The following is a 19,078-nucleotide window of genomic DNA, read 5'->3' on the forward strand; positions in this document are numbered from 1 at the left end:
GGAAAAGGTCTAACATCTTTAAAAAAATATTGGCAAAAGAAAAGTACAAAAGAAATTATGTTGGTGTAATCAATTATGTACAGAGGCTTTGGTCTGGTTGTACAATCAGCAATAGTTAATTGGGATATGTAAAGATTCTGGTAGATCTTGTGTTAAGATGCATCGTTGCAGTGAGAGAGATTTATGTAGCACCAAAATGAAAGAAAACACTTAAATACAACTGTAACAAAAATGTGCATCTGATTGAATGAAAAATTAAAGGAAACCGTGTAATAAACATACATAAAATATTCCCGAGAAATATAAATGAAATTAACTTTATTATAGAAATTGTTCTGGGAGACTGCTAGGGAAGACACATACTTACATTTCGACATAACAAACTGAATTATATCGAAGACACAATCTACCGTTTTAGCTACCAAAAGATTTTTTTACCTCCATTTCAGCGGTTAATGCTTCCCACTTACAGTGTTTCTGCCAGCAAGATTTGGAAAAGGACAGAACAGAGAAACAGGCTTCTCTAACCCAGCTGGCACCTGCTACTCCAGCTCTGCCTTGGAACGATAAACTTCACCACTGTTTGGCTGTTTCACCAACGTCCACATTCTGTACACAGACTGGGAGAGTTTCTTGATATACGTTGATAAAAACAACTTATGGTAGAAAATTCTTCCTTTGAGCAGAAATTACGACCATGTCAGTTTCACAGCCCATCCATGTTGTTCTTTTTTCGTCATGACTTACAACTGGCCTCATACAAATACACCAAAAATGACAGAAGTTGGAAACTGAAAACAGAGATAGTTTTTTTTTTTTTCCATTCAGGATTTTACACTGGGCACTTTACAGAAGTCCTTTCTCTTTTTTTCTTCTTCGAGTCTTTGCGTCCAAAGAATGATAGAGAATGGCACTATCCCAGTACAAAAGGGTCTCCTTTAGAGTCTACTTTCTCATGTCTGTAATAAAATACTGCTGGACAGACTCTTTTTTTCGAGACAATATCCTTAGAATCACACCTTGCCGTTAGCTCTGTCTTTACTGCAGCCTGGGCCAGTATTGGGACATGTCTGATTCACTGCCTGGGACTTGGACAGGAACAGATACTCCAGGAGAGATGAGACCTGACACAACAAAATCAGAGCAAAGGATCAGTTCAGGCTCCATTCAGTCAGTAACTTCTGGTGTCTGTTATTCACTGAAATCATGCATCGCCTGTATGCTTTCATGCACATATAGGATAAATACTATGCACAGTATTCATGAAGTACGATATATTGCAATACAATGCTTCCAAATGTAGATTTTTTACATGTGAATATCTATATATTATCTGTCACAGTATGTGAATGTCTATATATAATCTGTCACAGTATCTGATGATGTTTGCAAATAGATATTTGTAATGCCTTTTTTTCGCTACACTGTTATCTGCTCACCTGTTGAAGCGCCTCCTGAGCCACCCATTGATTGGCTGTTCATATGGGCCTGCATATGAGGAGGGGTGTATGTGTCATAGCTCCGCCCGTTGACCGAGGGACTGGTGGGCAGCATGCAGGAGTAGGAGGAGGTCTGGCTGGGCACAGGGGCCTGGGGGTTGGGAGAACACGGAGCAGTCAGATACACCTGGCTCTTTGTCACCAAAGCAGCGTCTCATATCTATGGCCCTGGCTGCTACGAGCGGCACGGACTACGCCAAGCATGGCAATGCAAGGGATGTTTTGAAATTGAACACTGTATTTATTTATACAACACCGCCAATTATGAACACTGGCGCGTCATACAGATGGCGTGCACACTTTGTGTAGGTTTACTTTGCGACGTGGACATTATGGCAATTAACTCGCTGAGCTATGCTAAGTAATTAGAAGAACAAAAACACATGCCAAATACTGCCTTGTTACAATCAGGACAGTGATGTGATGTACTTACTTGCATAGGCAGGTTGTTGGCCATGGTGAAGCTTGGCATAGGTGGCAGGGCACTGTATGTGTTGGTGAGGGCTGTGTCAGGTCTTCCCAGCATAGACCCTGACGAGAACGATACTGCAATGAAGAGCACACAAGCGGGTGTTAGAGACCACTCTGCACCTGATGTCCGTTTGCCAGATTCATATGCCGGAATACAGAATTGATTGGTTGGCACTATATGTCTATCAATTATTTTCACAAAGGTTTTCCTCTCTTTACATGCTGGTAGGGCTACGGTACTAAAAGCACATGCAGTAGATCCTGCAAGAGGCCGTAAACAGCGGTGGAATGCACATGATGTGATGGGAGGTTAGGTAAAGGATAAAGATCACTGACTCCAACCTGGTGTTGTGGGTTGTGGGATGGGCTGGTAGACACTGGTGCTGAAGCTGCTGCTGATTGGGATGTGACTGGAGGAGTTGCTGGCTTGCCGTCTTTGATTGCGTAGTTTCTCCTCTCTTCTCCACTTTGCCCTTCTGTTTGAAAACCACACCTGAAACCACAATGACGTTTCCAAGGTCAGACTCGGACGGGTCTTCTGTCACGGGTCAGTGAATGTGGTTATAGTAGCCACAAATTCCAGGTAAAACCCAGAAAGTTGAAGGTACCTGTATTCTGGCCTCCGGAAGGTCAATTTTTGCTGCAAGTCTTTCTCTTGCGAAAACATCTGGATAGTGAGTTCTTTCAAACTCTGAAAGATAAAACCTTTGTTAGAAGTGGATTGGGCACAATTAAATGTGCTGTACATCAAACGGACCAATAAAAGCATTCATGCCAATATAGTTTTAATCTGAGGTGAAACAATTATGCATTGGTATGCCACTGAAAACAGTAATCTGTAAGTGATATTCAAAATGAATAGGCCTAAATATGAGTCTGCCTTGATGCATTACTTGAAGTAGACTCATTTAGTATCAGCAGCTCCACAATGAGATCCTTTGGTCCATGAGTTGGTGCGTAATATGACAGTGGCTGTATCAGGTACCTTTCTCAAGTGCTTCTATCTGCTCTTGGGTGAATGACGTGCGGTTCCGTTGCAATTTCCGTTTCAGCTGAAGCCTCATTTGGGTCTCATCCGAGTCTTCTCCATTAGAACTTATTGAATTGGTGTTCTCACCTCCGCCGTCGGACTGTGGACAGCCGTCTAAGAAAGGAGGAACGAATCAAATCGAGACACACCGTCACTCTTTTGTCTTGCACAAGCTGACCAGATAAATGATGTTGTTAGCGCAGTTATATTATTTTTCTGGCATTTATTTGTACCAACATGTGAGTAAAAACATTCTTAGAATAAAATGTTGAGACATGCTGAGTTCACTGCAACTGATATTGGCTTGGTTTCACAGCTCCATTTGTTACTTTGACCAGATATTATTAAGGCAAGATAATTCGTTTTAGAGGAAAAACTAGGCTCATATTTGTTGTGAAAAAACACTCTTTCAGTCTTAGGTCTTTTATGGCCATGTAAAAATACCTGGTGTGATGAAATAAAATGTGCTAGAACCTATTCAGATCTCATAAAATGCTTTTACATCTAACATTTCACTTTAAATTATCGGTTGCCACAAGGGCATTTATGCATATTTAAATAAGTTCAATATTAGCCTTTTTTCATGACCACACATTACCACACATCAGGAAAACTATAACATTCCCGTTCTGCAGAGGAGTTGGCCAACGTTTTAGGTAGAACACAACTGAAGGAGGCAACAAAGGGATTGTTTCGAGACACGCAGTGCCCCTCATTGTAGTTGGAGGATTCCAGTCAACAGACTTTTCAGCTCAGTATGTTAACCTTTATCCACTACTATCATTAATCACTGTCTCTTACGTTGCCCTGTTCAATGCCAGTTAGGTTATGTGCCTTCTTTAGGCTACGCAGGAGAAACACCCAGCACATATTGAATGAGAGGTCTCTCTACACTGCCCTGTGTGTTACATAAAGAGGATTTATAAACCAACTGGGTTGGGAGGCTTTGGTCATTTGGACAGTTTATTGGGTTTCCCTGTGCTCCGTTACATGAGTCATACTGAATGCAGCAGATGATATAGCCTAATTATGCAGGCCGAGATACATCTGGTTGAAGTTTGAGTGTGCCGAGCCTGTGTTTTCTCTGCATGCACAGGTAGGTCATCGGTATGTTGAAACGTTTAAAATCTCGCCATATTTGTACAGCCATATGGATCTAACTGATCAGATTCAACTGTGACCCATTATCATATTTTGGATCAATTTTTCTGTCTACTTTGACATTATACAGATGCCATTCTGATGGATGTGGTGTTTCAAAACCAAAAGAGTCATTCTTGAACAGTAGAGGTAAAGGATGTTACTGGACTTTGGAACCGTTTTAAATACGCTGTAAAAAGAGAATAGTAAACATGAAGAATGACACATATTAGTTTTGAATAAAAACAAAAAATTATTTATACTGCAAAACATAGTTTAATGCATTGGATCTCCTGAGGGCAAGCAATCAGTCTTGTTGGGATTTAAGATATAGGCCTATCCATCCATCTCACTGAACGCAAAGCAGTAAACGAGAATATCTAAGGTATTGATGAATAAAAACAAATAAGCTATTGAAATATTTTATTATTCTGGTAGCTATGTCCCCCTTTATTTTATGTCATTAGTGTTCCCAACTTACACAAATCACAAAGATCCTTATATATGAGCTGCACCTTTGACGATTCCACTGACAATTTGGTTTCTAAATTTGAATGTACACGAACATATTAGTGGTATCAGTAGTTATTTTAAAAGTTCGCACGCATTCGTGGCCTCCATTTCAGAAATGTCTCATTGTTACTGAGCTTGCTATTGGCATAATGTTATTATAATAGTAAAAAATTATCCTATTTCAAGTCATTAAGCTATCGTGTTCGTAGATTTTTACTCGACAGCCATGCCCAAATCACACCGTAATTCAAGAGCGACCCATATGCATTATTCAGAAGGAGGTGTCTTATTGTAAACATACGCGTCAATTAAGTTATCCCCATTTAAATGTCCCTCTTGTGTCCAAAAAGAAAGCGTATGCGCTACAGTTTTGGAGCTAATCCGTCAAAAAGAAGTGAATGTGCGTCCCATTATCCCTCAGCCAGACAACAGTTACTAGATGTGGGATTTGTTTTCATTAATAAAAGACGCTGGGAAATAAACCCATTCCTTAGTATCACGTGTCGCAATCAGTGAGGCGTAAAACAAGCCAAAAGATAGAGTGCAAACCGCGGCATCTTTCAGCAATAGAAACTAAAAACATTCTGGGACCTCCTGAAAGAGACAGTGCCTAAAACCCTATAGACAGCTTTAGACGCATATAAAGGGAAAGAAAGATAAGAAAAACTGTCACGTTGATCCCTAAAAACACGAAATCGCCATAGAGAGCTTTCACCCTCTCCTTATGAAAGAGATGTCGCTTTTTGGGCCTGTCACTCCGATGAATCCACTATTTTATTCACTGTTGCGTGACGTTTATCAGATTGAGACCATATTTGTTCCCCTCTGAGACCTCACCCTGCCTTATGGTTCTGGAGTAGCCTAATGGATTCTTAATGCCCCTGCAATCCACTCCACGCAAGTATACACACTTATGGCAGGACATAGGATCATACGATGTTGCTATAGCATCGTTTTAGTGTTTACACACACATTCTGGTCACATTCTACATAGACAGCATTGTAAAGAACACCAGCACTAACAACAACTAATTGCTATTATTGTCATATTATTTCTATGTTCTAACATTGTGAAACGATTATGTATGCTGTAATTAATACGCCTTACTATTATAATATATTGCTATTTAAATTAACATAATAATAAAAATGGTTCAATATTGTTTTACGGACTTCACTTGGGTCCCTTCACTTGGGTCCCCCATCCACATTATTTGAATTTTTGGGGTGAGCTTATTTAACCAAGAGCTCCTAAACCAATGACTTCAATTTGGAAAGCAATTATTATTATAGTGGAGAATATTTGGGCTCAGGCGAGAAAATTGCAGTTGCCAACAACAAAAAAAGATAAGAGGATGAGAAAAAAGGAGGGAAAAAACAGGTATTTGTATCTTTTTAGTGTTCATCCTTTATTGTTTAGTTCTCTGAAAACGGACGTGTCTAATTGGCAAGTTGTGCCATATCGTGTCCAGGGGTGTCCCGTGGAACATTTCTACAGCTGTCTCCTCAAACTAGACGCTTATTCATGTCGCCTTAATGAGAAACAAAACGTTCTCTAATGAGCAATTACATAGCGACAGAACTGTTCCCATAACAAATTCTTGCGTGTGACAGAAACATCCTTTGTACAGATATCCCGCTCACTGCTTCAGATTGTTCTCGGGTTGGGTGGGGGTAAAGAAGCATGCAAAATGTGGACGCAAAGACGGACTCAGATAGGCCTAGGAATGCATCAATCATGCAGGCCGTATATGTGTGGGTTAATGGGCGCTGTGTGTGTATATATATATATATATATATATATATATATATATATATATATATATATATATATATATATATATATATATATATACATACATATATATATATATATATATATAAATTGTACAGACAACACAGGTAAATAATTAAAACCAAATAAAACATGGGGAAAAAATTGCAAGAATTTGCACGTAAGTAATTAGTTGATTTGTGTGGGTGTGTGTGTGTTTATATATGTGTGTGTTTATATACTTAAAGGAAATTATTTTATTGTTTATTTTAGTAGTTGGTTCATTTTTATGATAATAATTATAATTATGTATTGATAATAATATTAGCCTAATAATTATCGTTAATAATAATGGTATCCTCACTCATCAAGTCTACTAATTCTCCTACCTGGGTTGGGCTGTCCTGGCACTGATGTTCCGGGGTACCAGCCCGGCCGTGTCCCCCACGTCCCAGTCTGACCGTTCAGCATTCTCAACTTCTCATACATGCCATCTGCGCCCATCTGTTGCTTTTCGCTAGCCAGGTTGCGCAGTACTCTGTTTATCGATGACACCTGAAAGACAAACCCAAAATACTTCACATTAATTAAACGTGCTTCCCTTGTTGTGACGGTACATTGGCTTGCAAATGATCTCATAATTGCATGTATAACCTCCCATTCACAATATGAATTTGGATAAGAAGCTCGTTATCGGATTTTAGGATAAACAAAATATCAATTAAATTGTCAATGTATTTCCTTAATCACAATATGTAATTGTTCTTAAACAGGCGCACAATCATAACCAATATGGAGATCAGCCGTTCAGGGTAATTTAACATAATGCATTTTTGAAGCGTATAAAATGATATGAGTAGTAACTTACACTCAATGAACTTACACTGGGTATATTGTCGTTTGTGCAGACCCCTTCTGATAGCAGCCTGTCACGAATTTCCCACGCGAAGATTGAAGGGCACTCCCTCTTGTATTGGGCAATTTTTCCGACCACCTCGGGAGTTGCTACTCTTGGTTTGCTACCCCCGATCGCCCTTGGTCTGATGGAGCCAGTTTCATAGTATCTGCCCAGAATCTTACTCACACAGCCGTTTGAAACCTAAATAGAAAACAATAGACACAAATCACATACATTATTTAAGACTAATGTGAAATATATGTGTATACTACAAACATTGTTAAGCTTACGTTTTCATTGTCCAGCACTTGGACTTTTGCATCACCATGGGTCTATAACACAAGAAATATACCTTGAATGGTGGTAATTTAACTTGAACTTAGTTCAAATGCATAATAGTCGATCAAAACATCTACTTTGGAAGGTTGTGTTTCCAAGTTGTGTTTTAACACACCCTGGCGTCACCACAAATCCCAATCCATTGCTGCAATGAAATAGATTCGTGGGAAACATTCTATATTCACAAACCAAAATCAGAACTGCAACTGAAAATACACTGACAATAACTGGTCCTGCACTTAGAATCATTTCCATAATAAACAAAAACACACATTACAAATTTTACAATAAAACAGTTCACAGAGAGAGAGAAATGCAGTGTTATCACCTGCAGAATCCTGGATATATCGCACGGCCGCGCGCCACTGTGAGCAAGTTCGACTATTTTCTGTCTGGTGGAGTCGGGCAGGGGTCTGCCGTTGACGAACACTCCGCCAAGCTGATTCACTCCGCTGTGACCTGGGCAGAGACAGGAGTTGCACTCTTTTTAGCTAAGCCACTAATCAAGAGTTGTGATTTTTTTTTAAGCAGCCTCTTCACTACATCATTTCTCCGATGCAAGCGTTTAGTGGTTAACTAGGCAAAAATAAAAGTTGTCAAGCAGAACAGGGGACTAGTCTAAACAAAAATGAACGTTCAGCACCAACATGGGGAAAATCACGCTTGAATTAGCATATATAGTCTGCAATTATTGCCATTGTTCATCTGTCTTATGTTTGAAATGCTTTCCGGATATGCTCGCAATATCATTATCTCATACAATCTTGTTCTAATCACACATGCAGAACATCGATTGAGCGTCAACGGTGTGGTATGGGCACGACCAAAACATCTCCAGCCCAATAAGCAGAGATTTGCGCATCTTCGCAAAGCTTTAACCAGCTCAAACAGCGTAATGCTATTTGCGCACAGCATTATAAAGACATAATTGCAGTATAGTGGCAAGACCTTAAAAACACATTTTAAACTAATACCAATATATCATCTTCATATTATACCAGCCAAAACAAGTATAAACGCCATTGTAAACAAGTAATTGCTAGATAATTAACAATATGCAGCCTAGATAGCCCAGAAAACCAGACCAAACCTGAAGTGAAATGGAAAAGGTGCCTCCCAGTAGTCGCCTACTCTTGCTCTAGTTCTCCGCTCTCTTCCCTTCGAAGCCTCCCGTTAAATTGACTCCAAGAGCACAAGCTCCTTAGCAATAAATAAGCTCCAAATATAGAAGAGGGGGAAATATGATGAGCCTGGCTGACATTTGTCTTTAAAATAAAGCTAGCTGCACGTCAAGTTTGAGCTTAATTTCTGGAAATAGGCGGAAGTCGCCCTGGATCATGCATGGAAGGCTAATTGAAAAGATCAGTTGGAGCACTTGTGGCAGGCATGTCACTTTATGACACCGCTCTGCTTTTGAAAATCGCATCGTCACGACAAATAGTAGCATGATAAAACGACCCTTTCTGTCTGCATTTGGATATCACTCAGGCTAAATTGCACTCTACTCATTTACCCTTCAAGGGAAGCTTCATTTTATGGTAGCCAGGGGCTGTGCGCGGGCACGAGGATGGGATCGCGCGTCGCTCTTAATCAAAAGTGACATTCTTTTTTTTAAGCGACAAACCAACACAGTCTATATTTACACTGTTATTATGAGTCTGCTGGAGATGTTTCCACGTTCCCGGGTGTTGTATAGGCTCTGTAACTGTATTTTCGAATAATAATTAAACAACAGCTTAACATCATAACGCCGCATTACAGTTAAATAAGTAAAACTGTGAATTTGTTGTCTACAGCCATAGGGTCAAGTCACACGTTCTAGACAAAATCAGGTTTAAATATTTATGCTTAGGAGTAGAATGATGTAAGAGAAAATCCATCGCTTTGTCGTTTTTTTTTTTAGGTTAATTCCAGGATTAGATCAAATCAATTGTGTTTGAGCATTTGATAGGTCAGCAGGGAAAAGCATATTGAAGGTTTATTGGCTTTGAACGCGTCTGTCGTAGGCCTATAGGTCTAGTGCTCATAAATCCACATGATCGCTTCTACACAGAGATAATAAGAATATAAAATCTAACTTTCACTCGAAAGGTTAAGTCTTAATTATTATATAATTCCCCATGGTGAGTGGTGTCGATCTCGCCCGGTGGCAATGAATATGCGCCTTGTATTATTTTGCAAGTCAATTAATAAGAAAACATATGGCGTCAATTTGGACGTTCAGTTCCTTTATACACCAAGGAGTTATTAGTGCTGAGCCTGCCGCGACCTTTAGACAAAACTGAAGGCCTGATTCGAATCATATCTGCTCATTGTTTAGATAAAGAAATGACCCCACTATAAATCTGCAACAGTCCATTGCCATCATATGTATAAAAAAGAGGAATGAACGCATAAGCTATACAGTTTTAATAAAAGAGTAATGTTTCTGCCGCGATTAAACCAATTTGAACATACCCAATGTAAATCCGGGCCTAATTATACATTTAGAATGTGCTAGGAAAATGTTCTCGCAAATCTCTAGCAAATCTCTCTCTACATTTATATTATTTAAAAGCCTTAGTTTTCTTTTCAAATGAGTGAGGGAATATGGGATTTCACATCACCGCTCAATTATTTCATATGGCCTACTTATGCTGACCTAGATTCAAATGCTTTGTTTGGTTGGAGGTCTTTCAAGAGTAGGCGTCACATCTTCCCTCTGATCTTACGTATATGACTTGCTAAAATTAGGCCTGATATGAAAATATACATGAAGTACAAGGCTAAGCCAAGGCAATATGACGTAAATATGAAAGCACACTGCATTACAAACGTGTCGTTCACTTTAAGAGAATGAGAGTAAGCCATTCCACACACCTTCGTTACAGATGTCATACACCTCTTGTCCAGCATTAAGAAAGAAAATATATGTATTTTATTGTCACTCTGCCAACGACACAAAATGTTCAATTATGATTACTAAATAACATCTTAAAAACGTAAATAATGCTTCAACCTTTATAGGCTCAATGCATAAATAAAATAGACTGTGAAAGTCTCATGAAAGAATAACATTTTACCCCCACACTGTTGTTATATAAAAGGAAAACATCTTCAAAAAATGCACATATACTCATAGAGGCATGCAATGTCCCTTAATGTATAAATAATAGATAATACGGATTGACATACTGAAAGTTTATTTTGTCATATCAGTAATAACCTTTTACTCATCTTTCCTTGGCTTCCTTTCAGTTTGAGGTCTCTAATTATTATATATGTGTGTCAAAAGAACTGCCTTGAAAGTTGTATGCCATGGCCATGAATTAAAACCATTTAGAGCCTGAACTTCCTTCTAGTCTATTCTCCGATAGTAGAGTGTATGTGCAGATATGTGTCTATATTTTAGTTGTTGAGGAACTCTTTATCAAACATCAGTAACACAAAATGCTTTCTTCCTTCTTTCCTAGAACCACATCAGTCAAAGTCCACCCTCATAAAAATGCATTATTTAATCAAAATAGGACAATTAACTTAAAGCAATTCAAATGCAATAAATGTAAACTATTGGCCTTGTTCTACGCAAACATGCAAACCAACATCTATTGCATAAATTAAATGTGCCACAACACTTTTTCCATTTCAATTTACGCAGTTACCAAGAGAAAAAAAAAAACATCACTTACTGTTTTGCATCATGGATGCGACGCCAGATTCCCACGTGGCCCGGTTATAGTATTCTAATAATCATGGGGAAGGAACAGCAATAATCAGTATTGGCATGGCATGCAGCTAATAATATTATGTTATTCAGGATGCAGAAATTGACGTGGTGGAATTAGACAACTATGAGCACTTTTACTCATAAATGATCAGTATGCATTAGATTATTATTAATTCATATTTCATAAAATGGAGGCATAAAATAGTCTGTTGCTCTATATATTTTTGAATATATATATATATATATTCAGTGTTTAAACTTGCCTGGAAACAGTGTAGACTGCCCGCTTAAAACAAATTAAAGACTCTTTCATCTGCTTCTCACTAGTTAATATATTCTCCCTATGGACAAAGCAAAACATTTTATTAGTACACCTTATCTTTACCTTTTTATTAGGTCAGACTACGTTTTTTTCTATTAATTTCATGTGATAAATAGCATTGCAATAATTTTTGAAATCTTGAATATCCGCTTATCGGTAGGCCTATTGGAGTTTTGTGAGTAGAATAAATTAGCATATTAATAGGTGCAAACTTTTCCGTGGCTCTTCGCGCAGACAAAATATTACTGTTATTGAAGTGGCCAAGAAAATGTCAGTCCTTTTCATACATTTATATTCTTCAGTAATATACGTGTAAGATATCTTTAGAGGTAGTCCTCTAGTAGAGACACACGCTGTCTACTTCGCTTGGTTGCTCTGGAAAGTGAAATCCGGAGGGGGTGAAGGCTCTCCAACAAAGACTGCCGAATTTTAACAATGGCGTCCTTTCTGCTTCTACACCAGAACTCAGGGAGTATAACTCAGGCTCCCTAACTAGCTACACAGCCTCGAACTAAACGTACCAACAACTCTCAGGAATACAAAGCGCTGAAGGGAGAAACTCCCTCCCACTGCACCCATGCCCAGCACATACCCGACTCACACCGCCACTGTAGCCTGCAACACACCGTGACCCGGTGCCCGTATCCCTCTGTTTTTTTGTTTGCCTCGATATGAAAAATATAAACGTAATTTCTAGCTATAAATATCGGGCGGTAATTGTGTGACCGGCGTGTCGTTACTGGTGTGTCGTTGCGGGTTGTAAAAAGAGATACACCAGCTCAGTGGGGAGCTCAATTGGAAAAAGACAATTGCCATAAAGAGCCCATTGAAAACATTTGCCGAAAAGGAGGCCACTGAGGAAATAGTCCAAGCTTTGATTTTCTCCCTTTTTATCTTCTTTTTAAACAGGCGATGGACTGTGTCTGTACAGTGTGCACCATCCAATCCCCGGTACAGCCAAGCATCCAGACAAGCTGGGCAGCACGTGTTATGTATGGACTATTTTAAAGAAACTGTAATTTCAACTACCTCATCATTATTACTCATGATGAATAAACAAAATTAAATTTAGAACAATTACATGCTCTATTGGTTCACTGATTATAGATGTTTATAATTGGCCTCAAAGCTGTCTATGCACATTTTTCTCATGCTAATAATTTTCTAATTGAATAATAGAATTGGGAAAGCAAAAGTACAGAGTTCCGATATTTTATTGAACGCATGTCTAGAAAGAGGAATTAATCAGTATCCTTGAATTATTGATATTAAATATTTTTAAGCATAAACCTAACCCGGAAGCAGTTTCCTAGTATCAGAAATATTATTCTCTATTATTTTCTGTGTGGTAAGAAGACAGTATTGCTAATATCTTATGTCTAAGACATAATTTAATAATTTTAATTTAGTCAGGCAAGAATAGGAATTAATCTGTACTTTGTCACTTTCAATCCACAACTACAGACATTTTAATGAACATTGCATCTTCGAACTGAGATATATGTATATATATATAAAATGTATGTGCAACTTTCATACAGGGACACTAACATTTAACATTATGTCACTAAAGGCCTAGCTATAACATATTAAAATGTCAGGATGAACTGGAAATGTCAAAGGCATAATGCATATTGTTAGAAATAATCTAAATAAACTTAAAAAGATAATCAAGGGTTTTAAAGTATTGCTTTTTCTGTATATCTTTTTCTGAATTGTTTTTTCTAGCAGGTAAAATCTATATATGCACTTATTCTAAAAATTATATATATATATATATAGCGTAATACTTGTAGACTGTTGTTGAGTTGATTTCAGAACTGTTTTCACAAAGACTATATATCCAGATCTCGCAAATACACAAACTAGTTTTCTCAAATGTGTTCAGTAGGTAGGTTATGTTTTATTTAATAGGCCTACAGGAAAACGTATGCTGAAGATTAAGATTTTTTTTCCAAATTTAGGAAAAAGTTCATAGTGCATATCATTCTTTGTGAATCCGCCCATGTGAGTTTGACTGTATATGATTCAACTTGACATCCCTCCTCATCGGATCATTGCGTCCGCATTCTCAGGACAGATCACTGTCTTGGCCTAACTTGACTTTTTACTCTTTCCTATCATAAATAAGCATAAAACTGCAAGCACCGAGCGAATAAAAGATTATAGTACAGTATGAATGCATAAAGAGGCGAATCGAAATGTTCAAAATATACTTACACTAGCATGCATATGTCACCGAAGTTACTTTGTCAAAACTCAACATATCCAGCACTAAAAAACTTTGGAGTCGGATTTTATCTAAATGTGAACTAAACGTGTTATTTGTTAATTTGAACTTGTAGTCTAATTCTAATTTCAACGGTAAGCCTAATTTAATTTTATATTTAACTCTGAACTATATGTGTGCTATTGGCCACGCATGGCTGAGTGAATAATGCGTGCTGTCTGAAATGTAGGTACAATGTGCCAAGAAATCGGAGCTTACCTTTTTGAGGCATCCTGTGTACACTGTAGCCAAAACCCTTGTTGATAATTCTGTGCTCATAAGAGACGAAGCCACTGTGCCGGACAGCCCCTTCGAAGAGTTTGCCTTGTATATATTTTCCAATGATCTTGAATAGAGATGAAAATCCCTGCGAAGGAAGCAGAGATTGACAATAAAATGGGATGTCAGGACTGCGCGAGACTGAAAATGTGCGCTCGTGAGTGGGCGAGAAAGAGAGAGAGCGAGAAAGAAAGAGAGAGAGTGTGTAGCACAGCGCACCTATGCTGATTGGTGACGGTACTAGTGTATTAATGTATGAGTTCCTGGTCTGTGCCTCGCCTCCACTCCTCTTCAGTGGCCCATTAGCAGTGCCTGACCTCTGTCATCGTCTTCCAGCGAAACACTTCCTCCTGCACTCGCATTACTGAGCGGGAAACTGGGCATAGCCCCCTCTCCACATCCAAATTCACGTCTACCTCTAAAATAGACAGACACAAACTGAAAATGTTCACACTTAAATGGGACTGAATTCTAACTTCTGGACGGTGGACGAGAAGTGCAACTCAAAGGGCTCCACAATCGTGAAACAGTGGCAGTTACCCTATTCTACAATGACCATGAACCTGAAGTTACAAATGGAGGTAAACTGTTGGGGTCAGTGAGCACATGGTGCAGTCGTCCTCAAACCAATTTAACTGTTTGCAGTCCACTTTCAATTTTGATAGTTTACTACTGATAATTCATCAAGAAATTTAGAAATACTGCTTAATCCATCATAAAGAGAGAGTTTATATTAATGTCTTAATAATAAAAGAAATGTGAATGCTGGATTGGAAAATTAAGTTAACTTTAGTATTTTAGTAAATTATTAGGATATAGCTTAAGCTATTAAACACATTCGCGTTTCATGTAATCGTTATGCAGAAGCCTAAAGTCCGGAGTGCAGACGTAAAAGCCGTCACAAACTTTCAGCACGTGTCGATGTTGACGCTGCGCGGGTAGATGTGGTCGTTTACCCCTAAATTACAAACACCACATATAGACTAAGATAATATAATACCCATACTGATTATCTTTAATTACGTTTAACATGTCAAATGCTCACCACTATGGCTTCTACAGGATAGACACATTGGACATAAACACAAGCAAAGGTCTTTGCAGTCATGTCCACACACCCGAACCACATTGAATGGCTGTGCATTAAACCACACCTCAGTACACTCCAAAGGCAACCCCTCCATGACTGCATTTGTGGTTACACTTGGAGCACCAGTCTCGACTATGGGTGTTGCAATCATTTGTTCAAATGGAACAAATTCCGGGTCGGGGAATAAAAAAACAAGGGGGGCTTAGGCATTGTGGGGTAAACAAAAATATGTGTGATAAAAGTGTCGGAACGCGCAGAGCATAACATGGAGTCGTGGGTGCATACACTTGACTTCCTTTGACATGTGAAAAGTGCTAAAAGTCAGAGCTCATCAATAAACTATCTGGAAACTGAATAAGAGCCCTGACAACCATTGCATTCCCAACTAAAGTACAATGAGGAGACAAACGACACTGCCAAAGACTTTGCATCGCAATGAATGGGAGGCTGAATAGGAGCGGGATAATGAGCTGCCGGGACCGTCATGCACTGTTATCTCGAGTCCCGTGGTGAAGCTCTGCCACTTCTAATATTTTCAGATAACATCCATTCCACTCCTAAAATGCTGCAAATTCCCGTGATGCGCAAGGATTATTGTTGTTGCTTCAGTTTGAGACTCACTGTAAGTGTTATGAAAGTTATGCTATCAACATAACAAACAGTTGAGCTGTTTTCTTCCACAGAACACGGTGTCATATTTCTATAAAGCACGATTGAATATATGTATATGTGTCTAAGTATCAGGAAAATAGTTTTTAATTCTAAAAAAAACATGTTCTTTTTCATTCCAAAGGTGGCACATTAAAACGAGTTGTCATAGAAAATTTTTACTTTCTTAGAATTTTTTAATACGATTTGTTAATGTATAAGATTGGTTTAAATAATATAAGATTGGTCTAATATGAATATAGGCCAATTCTTCTATCAAAAAAATTAAAGAAAAACGTTCTAAGCATAGGTCCGTTTTTTGGCATGCACATATGCAAAACAAAGCTATGTCAACACTTGCAGAAAAAAACATTGTTTGAAGGCCTACTCTATAGTCTTTATACTATATACTCTATACTATTTCATATAGTTATAAAACCACCGAAGAACCATGAAGTGTGATGTCCAAAACGTTTATCTTGTAATGTACAAACCCCAATTCCTTCCTCTTCACTCCATTCAATTAGAAGATCCCAGATCAACCTGTTGTTACAATGCTAAACAATAGCACCAGTGGATAATTGCATTCTCTGGATAGACGTAATCCGCCCTGTTGTTTTCTTGTGGTTGAGTTATCTTGTTACTTGACTGCAGATTAAACTTGTTAAAATCAACAAGTGTAAAAAATAAATAAATAAACATTGTAATACATTTAAATATTTTCATTGGAACAAATCAGGCTACATTAACGAGTAGCAACTGCTATGTTCAAGACCATCAATTAGCGCATTTTGGATTAGCAGAAAGTACTCTGTAAAGCCATGGGAAAATACTGTAATCTTGTCGCTCTTTTTCCCTTAGGCAAAGTGGTCTTTGAGCACCCCCTAAAAAGTTTTGAACAAAAAAAATTCATAAGGGGAGGAGGCAGTGAATATACACTGACGTCATATTTGGAAACAGAGAGAGAGAGAGAGAGAGAGAGAGTGAGAGAGAGAGAGAGAGAGAGAGAGAGAGAGAGAGTATAAAAACATCAACTGTTGGGAATAACACTAACCACTGATTTGTAAAACATTAAAGGGCATTTTATCCACTTTTCAACTTATGTCAAAGATTCCTTATCTCCAGAATGCAGCAACCAACAATTGTCTATGTGAAGACAACATGTTCTTCGACACAGTTTTAAAGAAAAAGAAAAATGCTTCTCTTACATTGGATTAAAGTAAATAATTGTATTGGATTAAACAGAGTTTTGGGTCAGAGGAAGGTACATTCTTAACACTGACAATATCATTATGTTTGAAAATTACTGTTTTAAAAGTTGTATATGTAATAATATCATTAGGTGAAACTTTTGAACTAAAAACAAAAAAAAACACGGCCTAAACATTGGCATTTTCCTCAGAGGATAACGGTGAGATTCTATAGTGGTAGAACTGCATTTTAGGCAGCTGATCGGTTTTAGGTAATGTATAGTTAAGCTTTATTATTAAGCTCAACAGCTGGGTTATGGATGAACACAAATCCTTAACTGCAGATATACTGAACCAAAATATCGACATGTATAATCAGTCCGTCCCATATTCTACGAGCTGAAATACAATATCTCAGAAATGTTCAATGTTTACAAAAAGCTTTGCTGTCTCACATTTTGTTCACATCACGTTTTTGTTTACATCCCTGTTAGCAGTTCTCCTTCGCCAATATTATCCATCCACCTGACAGGTGGGGTAGAAACTGTTTCATTTGCGTGTATTTGTGTTTCGTGGAAGATCTAGTCCACCGAACTTACCTACTGCTATATCAATAAATGTTGTAGAATATAGCCTATCAATATTGTCCTAAGGGAAGAGGGAATAGGCTATAAATACATTATACATACATAGATACATATTCAAGGACTACTTATAGGCCTATTTATAAATTGTGATGACGTTATTTAGATCCATATCTTGCTTGTCTAGACAGTTGGACTAATATTCTCCTCGATTAATACTAGTAATTAGTAAGCTGTGGAAAGAGCTCTTTTGTATTAATGTAGCCTAAGTTGCCATGCAAAAACTACCGCCTTGTTGTCAAAATCAAAATGTTTAATACTAATTTACAAGGGCCTACAACTAGCCAAATGCTAATGCAAATCTACAACCTAATAACAGGCACAAGAAACACACTAAAAATGGTTACAGATTGTCATTATTTCTATAATCAGGCATTTGACTATCCAAGCTTACGTAAAACCAGTTGCATTCAATCCAAGCTGACGTTCATTAAGAGTCATGTAGCCTTTTCTAAAAATACATTTTGTGGACAACATTCTATATGCTCTACTATCACGTGAATGTTTACCTCTGGTTCAGTAAACATTTTTCTTCGAAGCTCAGTGGGAACAATTACAAACAAGGAAAGATGTTTGTAAACGGCTTCACTGAATAATATTAGGAGTAATTAATCCAAGCTACACACGGAAACCCAAGTAAAGCGTAAGTGTTGGTTGCCAGAGTAAGATGTAAGTATAAAGTCATACCTGGGGAAAAGTAAAGATCCACGTCACTTGTCTCCAGTCCGTGTTGATCATAAACCAGATGGAAGGATAAAATGTGATGTTTAGACTCCAGTATTTTCATGTATTGAATCACAAGTCTGTTTCCACGTCGATAAGACTACAAAATGTCCCGGTTGCGTCTACCACCAACTTTACCCTATTATGATCCAAAACTTGGCAGTGATTGGCCGCGGTGATTCTACACGTCACTTTAGACACCACTTATCACTCCGCTAACTAGGAAGTCGCGAGAGATGCCCACTTGGATTGCCCTTATGTTAATGCCATGCGTGCCAGCCAGTCCACTGTCTGTCAATCAATCAGAAAATATTGATGAGCGTACCTCCTCTTTAATCGCTTTATCAGTTTATCTTTGTTGGCTATTGTGTTCAGTGTCAGACAGTCATATTTTCTGACGTATAGACTTAGCTAATAAAATCCCTTTACAGCCTATATGAGAAGTAAAATAAATAGACTTTATAGGTCTTTATAGCCTAATATTGAGCTCTTTGATATAATGTCGCTCACTTAACTAGATGATACGTTAAGAAAACATCAACA

General features: G+C 38.1%; 1 protein-coding gene across 20 annotated transcripts; it reads right to left on the reverse strand.

Annotated features, from left to right (window-relative positions):
- Positions 1-301: 301 nt before the first annotated feature.
- Positions 302-18,673, reverse strand: pax6a (paired box 6a). 20 transcript variants are annotated; one of them, XM_020056590.2, is made up of 16 exons: positions 18,500-18,673; positions 14,460-14,658; positions 14,181-14,328; positions 11,634-11,711; positions 11,333-11,386; positions 10,524-10,547; positions 7,993-8,123; positions 7,616-7,657; positions 7,296-7,526; positions 6,817-6,982; positions 2,956-3,114; positions 2,579-2,661; positions 2,307-2,463; positions 1,933-2,045; positions 1,440-1,590; positions 302-1,124 (listed from the first exon to the last, which is right to left on the reverse strand). In XM_020056590.2, exons 5-16 carry the CDS (start codon positions 11,343-11,345, stop codon positions 1,039-1,041), a joined length of 1,356 nt encoding a protein of 451 aa, XP_019912149.1. In that variant the 5' UTR covers positions 11,346-11,386; positions 11,634-11,711; positions 14,181-14,328; positions 14,460-14,658; positions 18,500-18,673; the 3' UTR covers positions 302-1,038. The 20 variants fall into 20 exon arrangements, with proteins under 20 accessions (XP_019912149.1, XP_034144361.1, XP_034144358.1 ...); XM_034288470.1 differs by having other exon boundaries at positions 10,524-10,553; XM_034288467.1 differs by lacking the exon at positions 11,634-11,711 and having other exon boundaries at positions 10,524-10,553.
- Between the last annotated feature and the right edge of the window lie 405 nt (positions 18,674-19,078).

Source organism: Esox lucius, chromosome 19 (genome assembly GCF_011004845.1).
Source record: "Esox lucius isolate fEsoLuc1 chromosome 19, fEsoLuc1.pri, whole genome shotgun sequence".
In the NCBI taxonomy this organism is placed as follows: Eukaryota; Metazoa; Chordata; class Actinopteri; order Esociformes; family Esocidae; genus Esox; species Esox lucius.